Below are 12,072 nucleotides of genomic sequence, written 5' to 3'. Positions count from 1 at the left end.
ACCTAGGCAATAATTTGAGGACTTGGAAAGCTTAAATTATTGCTTCGGTCTTCTAGACAAGGGCTGCTCCAGATTGGTGGACATGCTCTTGTTTTGTTTCTGGATGGAGTACCTTCTGGTTTCAGCAGCTCTCACAGTGCTCTCTGGTCACTGCCTTGAGGCGCTGGGTCTCTGACTGCACTGAGCATTAAAATCACGGGGATCTCTTTCCTTCCCTGCAGTTTTTCTTGGTACTGTAGTGTTTTATTTTTCCCCCTAGCAATTGTAACTGACTTGTTTATGCTTACCTTTGTCATACCAGGCATAAAATATTTTGGGCGGTGGAATGTGCCCACGAGCATTCTGAATGTTTGTCTAGGGGCCATCTGTCCTCTAGGAAACATGCTAACTACCTCCATTCATGGAAGTCTTCAATGCCATAGCTATGATTTTATTTTATTTTATTTTTTCAAAGATTCCATTTATTTATTTAACAGAGAGAGACACAGCGAGAGCAGGAACACAAGCAGGGGGAGTGGGAGAGGGAGAAGCAGGCCTCCCGCAGAGCGGGAAGCCCGATGTGGGACTCGATCCCAGGACCCTGGGATCATGACCTGAGCCGAAGGCAGACGCTTAACGACTGAGCCACCCAGGCGCCCTATGATTTTATATTCTTAGACCACCTCCACGTTCTTGTCATCAACCCACTGTCATCAATGAGTCTGTAATTCAGTCTTTATTTTGTACTTTTTCCTATAAGCTTCTAATGCCATGTCATCCTTCTCCCAAGTTAATTTACCAACAGTAAGAATTGGGAGAGCAATAATCTCGCTCTCTCCATCATTCCTTCTCAGCTCTCACAATAATGTTTCACCATACCTTCTGCTGTCACTTGCTCCTGTCTAGGCTGATTAGCTAAATCATGTCCTCTTGTCCCATTTTCACTGTCTTTTGCCCAGCTCCCCTACTGTCAACATTTACAAGTCCTTTCCCTTTCATTTCAGTGGGTGTCTAAGTCCTTACTAGTCTCCTAATTACTAAATATTTTTTTCAGTTCTTGTTAAACAACCATTCAGATACAGATGCATTTGTAGTTTCGAAGCTATGGGTAATGCTAGAGCAGAGTCCTGTGGACTTTCTATCATTTTCCCATTGCTTCTCTGCCCTATAGATCTAACCTTGCAACACCTCAGTGGCTCTAATCAGCCACGATCTAACCACAATTCAAAATTCTTTGATCTAGGGCACTGTAAATCCTCAAACACCCACAGCTTTCAGCATTGTGCAGCTTCTCTCGTGAGCTATATTGCCTCCTGAATTGCCTATTTCATAATCAGCCTGATCACCAGCAAAAATTTTTCCCAGGGAGCTGGGACAGGAGGGGAGGGACTTTGGATCAACCCAAATACAAATGCCATAGCTTCTCTTTTAGCTCTTGGAAAGTCTCCAAGTTTCTTTTGTTTCTTTGTGTTTTCTTACCTAACATTTATGATCCATGATCCATACACCCTAATTTTATTTTATTTTATTTTATTATTATTTTTTAAAGATTTTATTTATTTATTTGACAGAGAGACACAGCGAGAGAAGGAACACAAGAAGGGGGAGTGGGAGAGGGAGAAGAAGGCTTCCCGCAGAGCAGGGAGCCCGATGCGAGGCTCGATCCCAGGACCCTGGGATCATGACCTGAGCCGAAGGCAGACGCTTAACGACTGAGCCACCCAGGCGCCCCGATCCATACACCCTAATTTTAAAGCCCCTCTTCATGTGATACCATTTGAAGAAATTTATTTTACCACCATAGGAAGTTCACAGAAAATTGCAAGTTCCCACTCTCTGGTAGTTACGTCTAATTGTGGATGAGCAGTTTAAACCACTATCCAATTAGTTTCAACAATTTCTTCCCATTTGGGGGAGTTTTCCAAAGTAGTGTAGCCCGTGAAGCTGTCTGTTGCACATCACATTGTGTACTTAGCAGTTCAGCAGCCGTGGTGAGAACACATGCCTGATTCTATATGGTCTGGGGCACAGATGGACACAGGAACAGCAGTACCAAACACGATGCTGGCTTCAGACTTACTTCTCCCTTTGCATGGCCAGGACCCTGTTACGAGGTCAAGTTCATGTGCTGGACTCCATCTCCCCTGCGTAAGAGAGTCCTTTCCCGGTGAAGAATTCAGTCCCATGCAGCAAGCTTCTTACAGGCCAGCACTACTTTGCCAAGTGCGCTCTGATACACTTGAATCCCAATGGTTAACGTAGTAGCTTAGATTGAAGCTAGGATTCCCTTTTTGCCTTCCCCACACATGTGTATATATATTTTTAAACCTGTGTAGGTTTTTTTTTTTTTAATTTTTTTTTCTTAAGATTTTATTTATTTGCAAGAGAGACAATGAGAGACAGCATGAGAGGGAGGAGGGTCAGAGGGAGAAGCAGACTCCCTGCTGAGCGGGGAGCCTGATGTCAGACTCGATCCCGGGACTCCAGGATCATGACCTGAGCCGAAGGCAGTCGCTTAACCAACTGAGCCACCCAGGCGCCCCCTTTTTTTTTTTTTAATTTTTTTTAAATTAATTAATTTATTTTTTTAAACCTGTGTAGTTTTGTGGGGTTTTTTTTTAGATTTTATGTATTTATTTGAGAGAGAGAGCACGAGCAGGGGTGAGAGGGAGAGGGAGAAGCAGACTCTCCACTGAGCAGGGAGTTCGATGTGGGGCTCCATCCCAGGACCCTGAGGTCACGACCTGAGCCGAAGGCAGACTGAGCCACCCAGGTGCCCCCCTCCCCCACATATTTTTAAAAAGCAAAATTCTGAATGTGAGTCTCCAGAATTTAGTGTTTTCCTCTCAGGGCCCAAAACTTTCATCTCAATGTACTCTGATACCCTCGTTTATTTGGCACCCACCCCCTTCACTTTCCTCACAAGTCTTTGAATAATAGGTTTGACTTCTCCCTACCCTTTAATCCCATCTTTCGAGGTCCATAAAAAGTCTCTGAAGCTCTAGCTGGCCTATTTCAGGAGAGACCATTTGATTACAAATTGGGGGAATAGCCCAGGGAAACAGAGAAGTGGCAGGGAATGAATGCAGATGCAGATCTCTGTCTGGTGATCTAGCACAGAGAGAGAATGGGAAAGGAGTGAACAGGTTAAGGGGAGGATCCAGAGTAGGGGAGCCGCCTGGAGCTGTAGCTAGAAGGTACACCAGGGAAGCAGCTTCTCTTTGAATGAATGTGTGACAGCCAGCTTTTCACCTCCTAGAACTCACAAGATGTCTCGGGCCAGGGAGAGCCCAAAGACGGTTCTTTCTGAGCAAGTCTCCGTGTGATTCTCTCCGTCTTTTACAGCATCTGACCCACAGGACACATGCTCACCAGCACACGTGGAGATATGCACACACACAGTGACATAGAAGACAAGCTTTACGAATGACTGTGAAAGAATATCCCATAGGCCCGAAGTTTTTCACTACCCCCTCTGACAATACCCAAGGATATTTAAACTAGGAGCATTTTGCTGTACAATTAGAAAGAATTAAATTTAAGATGCAAACATTTTTTAAGGCGTGAACAGCATGACTAATTCTTTTCCATTGTAAAGTCCAAATAATTGAGATCAGGCTCTTTCCCATTTAGCTAGGGGAAGGGATTAGAAAGTAGAAGGCACAGATATCTGAAGTCTTGAAGGGAAGAGAAATATCCAGAATTTCAAAGACATGTTGCCTTCTACTTAAAAATCTGTCCGGAAGGGACAAAGGTGATCTTAGTGGAGAGATCTATTTCAGTAGGAGCAGAGGAACAGAAGCAAGGTTACAGCAAACGAGCAGTTATGAAATGAAAGCTGCCAGTGAAGACTCACTGAGGGAGGAAGGCATTAAAAGGAAAGACAGACATGATTGCAGTGCAGACTGGGGCCAAGTGAAGGTTTTTTCCAAGATAAGTATAAAAAAAAAATTAAGGAACGTGTTGTTTTGTCCTATTCCCATACCTAGGTCTCTTTCTTCCAAAGGAATTCAGGCCTATAAATAATTCTCAAACTGTTTTTCACAAATGTAAATTTTCCATATTATAATGCAGTGCCCTAAAACGTACGAAAAAGAAAAGTCTTATAAACCACTTAGCTAAAAAAAAAGTTAAACAGATGCATCAGTTTTAGTAGAAGTCATATTAAAATTTATAATAAAGTCCCACATTATCTCAAATCCAGCCCGTGCCAAATAATTCCTGGCAAAGACCATACAGTAGCTGATGGGACAACTGTGTATTATAGGTCTCTGCAAAACAATCCCAGGCAGATTCTTTCCCGAGCAAATCACAAATTTTCAAGGCACAGTCTTTTCCTCTGGAACTAAAACGTCAAGTGTATTCCCGGATATTTTATAAAGTGATAGGCTGTTCTTCCTTGTCCTTATTTCCTTCCTTCTTTATGTATTGTGGCAAACTCTGCTGAGAAACGCTGAGCTACAAAAAAGCACTTCAACACTTAGCATTTAAATGAGGACTCTAACTGGGAATAAGCTGTATTCTGTCTCTGTTCTGTGGCCTCCAAGCAAAAGCTGCTAAGGAACAGCCCAAGCCACTGTTCCCAGAAAGCCTGGGATTACAGGAACCTCTTCCAGGATCGTTATGGAGGCAGAGAATTTTGTTTTGTTTGTTGATTTTGTTACTTTTGTCCCTGTAGTATAGGGTTTAGAAAATGTTCATGTTCTCAACTGCACTGATGAATACAATACCAGTTGATTTCAGGATCAAGAAGGAAGGTGTAGGGGCTCCTGGGTGGCTCAGTCGTTAAGCGTCTGCCTTCGGCTCAGGTCATGATCCCAGGATCCTGGGATCGAGCCCCGTGTCGGGCTCCCTGCTCGGCAGGAAGCCTGCTTCTCCCTCTCCCACTCCCCCTGCTTGTGTTCCTGCTCTCGCTATCTCTCTCTCTGTCAAATAAATAAATAAAATCTTAAAAAAAAAAAAAAAAAGAAGGTAGGTGTATATGGTAACTCTAAGAATTATCCTACAGAGCAACTAGGTGAAGAGTTCAAGCTGAGAAATTTGACAAGTTTTGGCACTTTAGTGTCATTTTTTACTATTTAATGGAACTGAATCTAAATAGATGGTAAAAATGTTCTGTCCTCAATCCAATCCAACTATCTACTTCTGCTGCCTTTGCTAATCAGCCACAGCTCAAACAGAAATAAACTCAAATATGTATTTGAATGAATTTTCTCTTTTTACTAATTTTTATTTTTGATTTTTCTCCCCAAGGGCAGTTGGTCATATCTGTATGTTCTCCAAGATTCACTCTAGTCACTGACTCTAGATCTCTCAGAGGCAGGATAGGAGATTTTTTTTCCCTATTGCTCCTCTTCCAATTTTGAACCATGGTAGTATTTAGAAGATTTAGACAAAGAGATACATGCAGTTGAAAATGTGACAGAAAGTATAGATGAAGCAAGATAAGCTAGTGGTTGATAACTATTGAAGCAGAGTTTGGGTGGTTCATTAGATACTGTTCTCTCTCTCTTTGTTGAAAAAATGAAATTTTCCATAACATAAAATTAAACAATACACTACTTCGGAACCAATAATTTATGCAGTGTAGGTTCCACCAGACACCTTGGATTAACGTGAAGAAATGTCAGACAGGATAATTTGGTTCACTATTTATTATCCTGGCTCCTGGTGTGGAATGGAATCTTTCAAGTCAGGTGCGGTGAGCCTGAAGAGCTTGAGTAAAGGAAAAGGACTGAGATTTATGGCAGCAAAAGAGAATTAGTTTTGAATGAAGAGGAAATCTCTCATAAGGCAGAATATTTAAGTTTGGCCTATAAAGCCTAAGAATTTCATCTATGGAGTTGTACAGAAAGACTGAACTACTGGCCCACTGACAGGGCCTCATGGAGATGACTGGAACACAGCCTCATACTGTGCTGGTTCCAGAGGATGCTGAAGTTGGGGAAACAACCAAAAGTGAATTTGGACTGGTCAGGTAATGGTGAATTTAAGTGATCCCCTTATGGTCTGATTGCTCTTGGCTTAGAGATAACTCTGACCTAAGAAGCATACAGAGAAATGATATGATCAATAACCAGAGCCTACAATAAAGATTGAGAAAAACAAGCCATAAAAGTTTGGCTTATAATGAGACTAGAGAATCTGTCCAAAGTGAATGGTGGTTTCTTTTGAGAGGCCCTCCGAGTGTAGATATATTTCAATGGGAGGCAATGGGGAATGTTATTTATGTGAACTGAGCTCAGTTTCCCCCAGGCTAGTCTTTTACTTAGGATAAAAAATCTGCTTTCTGCAAAGTGAGGGTTTATCCTAAGAAAAATTATATTGATCTCTCTCTCCTAGCCCTATGAATTCTCCTCTGCCTTTCTGATGGAGATAGAACAGAGTTCTTTCCTTCTTTTTCTTTCTTTCTTTTTAAAGATTTTATTTATTTGAGAGAGAGAGAGAGCATAGAGGGAGAGGTAGAAGCAGACTCCCTGCTGAGCAGAGAACCCAATGCGGGGCTCAGGACCCTGAGATCATGACCTGAGCCAAAGGCAGACGCCCAACCGACTGAGCCACTCAGGTGCCCCTCTTTCTTTCTTTCTATCTTTCTTTCTTTTTCTTTCTTTCTTTCTTTCTTCCTTTCTTTCTTTCTTTCTCCTTCCTTCCTTCCTTCCTTCCCTCCTTTCAAGACCAACACTGTATGTTTATTCTCTACATCTCCCTGTCACATGTTTGAATTAGGGATCTTGGGGAATTTGTTTTTGCCTCTGCCTATTACTTTGAATGTAGGGGGAATCAAAAGTAAAAGAGCTCTAAAGATTCCAAGTGTCTCTTTAAAAGCTGTTACATGAAAAACAATGAAATGGAGGGCACCACAATAATTCTTGGGTTCCTGCAGATCCTAAGATGTGCTACAAAAATGGGTCTTTATCCTTAGGAAAATATCGTCAGAGCTAGCTTTCTTAATGCTATACCGGAAACCTTAACATCACAGGCAGTACAGATAGTTTTTGAATGATCTTTAAATAAGCACAAGCCCACTACGTTGAAAAGAACAGGTAATTTGAGGTTTTTGGCAAAAGACGGTACACATGTAATCCAAATCAAAGAGCCTGCAGACAGTTTTCAGTGAGATGAAAGGAATGAAATAACAGAATGAAATAATATAAATTTGTTGGATAGGGGCGCCTGGGTGGCTCAGTCGTTAAGTGTCTGCCTTCAGCTCAGGTCATGATCCCAGGGTCCTGGTATCGAACCCCACATTGGGCTCCCTGCTCGGCAGGAAGCCTGCTTCTCCCTCTCCCACTCCCCCTGCTTGTGTTCCCTCTCTCGCTATGTCTCTCTCTGTCAAATAAATAAATAAAATCTTTTAAAATAATAAGTGTAAGATAATTTAAATAAGCTAACAGAACTAATTTTTTTAACATAAAAATACCAGTCAGGTACAAGCTTTTGTTTCTTAATGCCAGACTTCTAAATGTGGATCAGACTACTGTTAACATCATTAAAAATTCCCAGAAGAATTGGAGTGTCAGAGAAAGAAGGATGGCCACAGCAGGAAGGACCATGGTCCAGTGTTCTGGCTCCTGAGCTATGAATGTGGGCACGGAAAACCAAGCAAGGTCCTATCTGAAGCAGAAGGGCTTATTGGAGAAAAGCCATGAGTGCTGTTGATTCAAATTCCTGTCTTACCACTGACAAGTTTTGTGTCTTTGGCCAGTTAGGTAGTGAACATGTACTAAGTGTTGGTTCACATTATCATTATTCCTGAGATAGATTTTGTCCCAGGATATGGGGCAGAGCCAAAGCTAATTCTAAATGACCCTTTTTCAGAAGACGATAGCAATGCAAAAGTAAGGACTTAAGTAAACCATGGAACCTTCTGCTTTTAAACTAGAAAATATGAAAAAGCTCTGAGAACTGATACCTACTTCTGGAAGTTTCTGAACTTAAGAAAAGATTAAGCTTAAATTAAGATTGAAGTTTCCTGTCATGGTCTTCCCTTATGTAAAATAGTTTACATGCAAAGGTCAGTTCAAAACACATTCGTCAGTAGGGCATAGTTCAGCCTGAGGCCTCAACAACCAAATTTTCTGTGTTCACGTTCCATCTGGATCATTATCAGTTAGGTGATCTTGCCAAGTTATTTAAGATCTCTGGGCCTCAGTTCCCTCACCTGTAAAATGTAGATGACTATAGAATCTACTTTGGAGGATCAATATAAGGATTTGTAAAGCACTTACAACAGTGCCTGCCTACATAGCAAGTTACCCATTATTACAATTGTGGTTAATTTCCACATAAGAGACACAATGATAGATAAGGCAAGGTGTCTGATCCTAAAGGAGTTTCTGGGCTAGTGAAGAAGACAGATTCAAAAGCAGAATTCCAATAAAAGGTACCAAGTGCCACAGTGGCTTAATCTGCCACTGGATATAATGGGGGCAGAGAGAAGAGGTAGCTAATTCAACCTGGGAAGCCTTCCAGGAGGAGGGAATACCTAAACTAAGTCTTCAAAGATGAGTAGATGGCAAGGTTCTAGTGGAATCTTTGGAATCTTTTAGCCAAAAAACATTTCACCCAAAATGTGAACAAATAAAATCCTTTCTAAATGTCTTAACTGATTTTAATAATAGTAAACATCAAGCAGATTAAGAGAACTTGATCATATCAGTTGGAAAAGAAAAAAAGCTAAGAGTAAATTGAGCCCAGGAAAAAGGGATTTGTATTTATAGTCCCAAGAGAGAATAGCATTGCCTAATATATAGCATTAAACCAATTGTTCCAGGTGGGAAAAAGAGAAAAAAGTAAACTCTTTCCATGGAAGAGAGAGGGTTTGGATCGAAACTCCTTTTCTTCTGATCCTTTTTTAAGGAGATCCTTCTTTGTGTCATATTAACATCCACATGCACAAAATAAACACGCATCATGGAGCATCTGCCCTATTTAAACAAACTGGTTTTGTAAGAAAAGCTGCAATGAAGTGTCTCTTCCCAGGACCTCCTAGCCTTTGCAAATGATGATGATGATAGTAATAAATATTATTAACTAATTAATTATTATTAGCTAACTTATTTTTATTCATGGCAGGAAGTATAGAGACTCTGAAAGTAAAAATGTGGGGCTCAAGTTGTTGACAAATCAATGACAAAACTGGGAATTAAACTTCTGTGATCATGTCTCAAGCCCTTAGAAGAACCTCCAACAGTGCAACTACTAACCTAATCCCCCTAAGAGTTACCCCATGAATCCCAAGTCTTTTCATGGGTTATGAATTTTTTTATTGATCAGGGAAGCTATTGGTATGTGACCCTTTGATACTCGCATATTATTTTCCAGATTCCAAAGGAACTTTCACTTACCTTTTATTTCCCTAACATCAGAGATTCCCAGCCTCTCTGAGGATGAGAATTTCTTTTTAATGTAACAAAGTTTAGTGCATCCTCACTTGATTGCACTTGTTCTTTTGTATCTGTTAGTGAAAAAACTTAACAGAAACTTGACAACAAATTATCATGAATTCAGTAATTTTAAGTGTGTATTTTATTGTTCATAATATACATTTGAAAAATAGTAGCACATGTATGTGGAGAATAATTTTAGCTATAGATGATGCTTGGAGAGGGTATGGATGCAAGACAACCCCCCTACATTCACTGAAGCCCTTGCTGATCAGGGGTTCTGCAAGTCATTATCAGGTGAAATTTCACAGAAATTCATAGAAAGGTCATAGAAAGGTTACTTTAAATACATAAATGTAGCTAACCAAGGAACGGTGTATTTCAAAAGCTGCCTTAAAACCCAAAGATTTTCAATAAATTCTTGCTCTACCGCAGAAAAGAAACTGACTCTGTTTAAATGCTTTGGAAAGAATGAGAGCAGAGCCATAGTTAACCTCTGTGTTCCAGTGCATCTTTCTGATTTGGTCATCAAGTTGGGCGGGTGGAGGAGAGAGAGAGAAAGGAGAAATGGGCAGAATTGGGCAAAACCTAGGATCATTATGAGACATCATTTGAAGTAAAATGAAGGCAACAGTTAAGGAAAAACGTGTTCCAGGCCCATTCATGCCAGATGAGTGAGTGTACTGGAAATGAAAAGTCAAATTGGCTCATCTCTGGCCACCATTATAACCATCACTATCTGCTTTTTTGGGGGGGAGCCATTGGGATTAAGGAAAACAGATTCAAAGAAAATATTTTTCTCCAGTTACTAAAGGAGAATTCTCAGGAGTGTCCCAACAAGAAGAAACGGTGGAGAATGCTTTTTAAAAAAATTTCCAGTCATCTTGCCTTGAGAACCCTAGTAAAACTACATGTTGTAAGTGAGTGTCATCTTTATTTCCTCCTTTCAAGCCCAAGAGCTTCTGTTGATGGACTTTTTTGACAGTAATTTCAGGCAAGCCTACAATTGAACAGCCAAGCAGAAATTGTGGTTCTCTATTTGTTAAATGCTTTTGAGGTCCTTACATAAAAGGCTGATAATGAAGTATTAAGAGAAGCATCTGAAAGGCTGTGGTTGGTCAAATTTCTCTGCATGGCACAAAGGGGAAGATGACCTTATGCAGAACCCTGATAGTTCCATTATAAGAATAATCAAGACTTAATGTTAAATGTAAAAATCACTCTTCAAATGCTACCAAAAGCAGACCCTTGGCGAAGTGTAAATGTTTAATTCAAATTAGGGCTTACAGAGAAAAAGCAATTAAAATCTCATTGCATTATACAGGAGATTTGTACATTTTCTCCTCAAAGTCAGGCAAGGCGAGAAGGGGTTCTTAAACCCTGTTTTTAAATTAGAACTTTCTTTCACATCTCTTTTTTCTTTTTTCTTTTTGAATCCAGACACTTGAATTTGGACAGACAAGCAACCCAGCCACCTTTCAGTGTGGCTCTGTCAGTATTGGAATGAAATGAACATGACCCCCTCCAGCAGGGAAGGAACACACAGTAAAGGTATTTTTTACAGAACAATTCTTCACACTGCCCTGGTGACTGGGGAAAGGAATCTCGTGTTTCTCTTTTGCTGATACTGAATCAGCTGAAGAATACCATGAACATCAGTAGAAATGCTCTGAAATAGTCTCCGCTCCCTTTTGTCTTTTTGTTCTCATGAGAGGAAAAAAGAGAGACTTTTTTTTGAACGTGAAATATTTAATTAAAATGCCAGTTAAAAATTGACCAATTATTTGGTAGTTCATTTCGTAATTGGAGGTGTTGCAAATGACTGCCTTGACTTGCAAATCATTGTATAAATTTGGCGTATTTCTTAACCAGCTCTCTCATAAAGATGGCTATACTAGCTTATGATAAGAATACGTTCTTGGCACAGGAAGCTGATTTCAGCAAAGAAATCCCTATCCTTGCTTCATCAACAGTTTATGTAGCAATTGGATTCATACCTTGGTTAAATGGTCACAATGCAAACTGATAAAGAAAGAGACTGAGCTTATATATCTCAGTATATCTCCAAACACCCTAGCAACCTGCACTTCCCAGGTCTTTCTTTTGTATCTCATTGCGTAGTTACTTGTTAACATTTCCATGTATAGATACTTTATGTGATTTCCAAGAGCTAAACAAAACTGACAATAATATCACCTATCATTTGTGAGGTGGTTTATAGTTTCCAAAGCACTTTCACCAACATTGCCTCATTTCCTGAGCAATTTAGAAATGTTTGTAAATTGTATACATTACATAAATTTGTAGAAAGTTTAGATTTCTAAAATATTTTATCTCAAATATGTTTGTTAACCCAATACCAACTCAACAGATCAAGCTAATTTTTATCTCTAAGACACAATGATGTGAGTAGTTACTTGGAATATTTTGAAAAAAGTGAAGTCAGAAAGTGCAAAGTAAGATCCCATTGTATTTTGTCTCCAGCCTTCACCTCAAAGATCAGATTCAAACACAGTAGAACTTGCTTTGAACCACCTTCCTTTTCTCCACAATGCTGACATCAGGATTTGGTAAAAAAAAAAAAAAAAGGGGGGGGGGGGGGGGACTACTGTCCATTTCTCCCAAAACCACTTAGAATATTTGTGGTACAGCAATTTATTAATCTATTTTTAAATCTATTATTTTATTAGTCAGGGTCCTAAAGATT

The 12,072-nt window shown here is 40.0% G+C and overlaps 1 protein-coding gene across 3 annotated transcripts in view; it reads left to right on the top strand.

Annotated features, from left to right (window-relative positions):
* SEC31B (SEC31 homolog B, COPII coat complex component) overlaps nucleotides 1-11,602 on the top strand; it is a 56,140-nt gene extending 44,538 nt beyond the window's left edge. For 2 of the 3 annotated variants that reach the window (XM_035027199.1, XM_035027191.1), the window contains exons 26-27: nucleotides 10,171-10,285; nucleotides 10,806-11,602. In XM_035027199.1, coding sequence (XP_034883090.1) covers nucleotides 10,171-10,285; nucleotides 10,806-10,813 — 123 coding nt within the window. In that variant the 3' untranslated portion in view covers nucleotides 10,814-11,602. The remainder of the gene's footprint in view (nucleotides 1-10,170; nucleotides 10,286-10,805) is intronic. The other variant, XM_035027208.1, reaches the window with a different exon arrangement.
* Nucleotides 11,603-12,072: the final 470 nt, after the last annotated feature.

The sequence above is a fragment of the Mirounga leonina genome, unplaced genomic scaffold, assembly GCF_011800145.1.
Source record: "Mirounga leonina isolate KUSES-001 unplaced genomic scaffold, KU_Mleo_1.0 Mir_114, whole genome shotgun sequence".
NCBI lineage: Eukaryota > Metazoa > Chordata > Mammalia > Carnivora > Phocidae > Mirounga > Mirounga leonina.
Note: the sequence above shows the minus strand (reverse complement) of the source record. Positions and strands in the feature narration are given on the sequence as shown.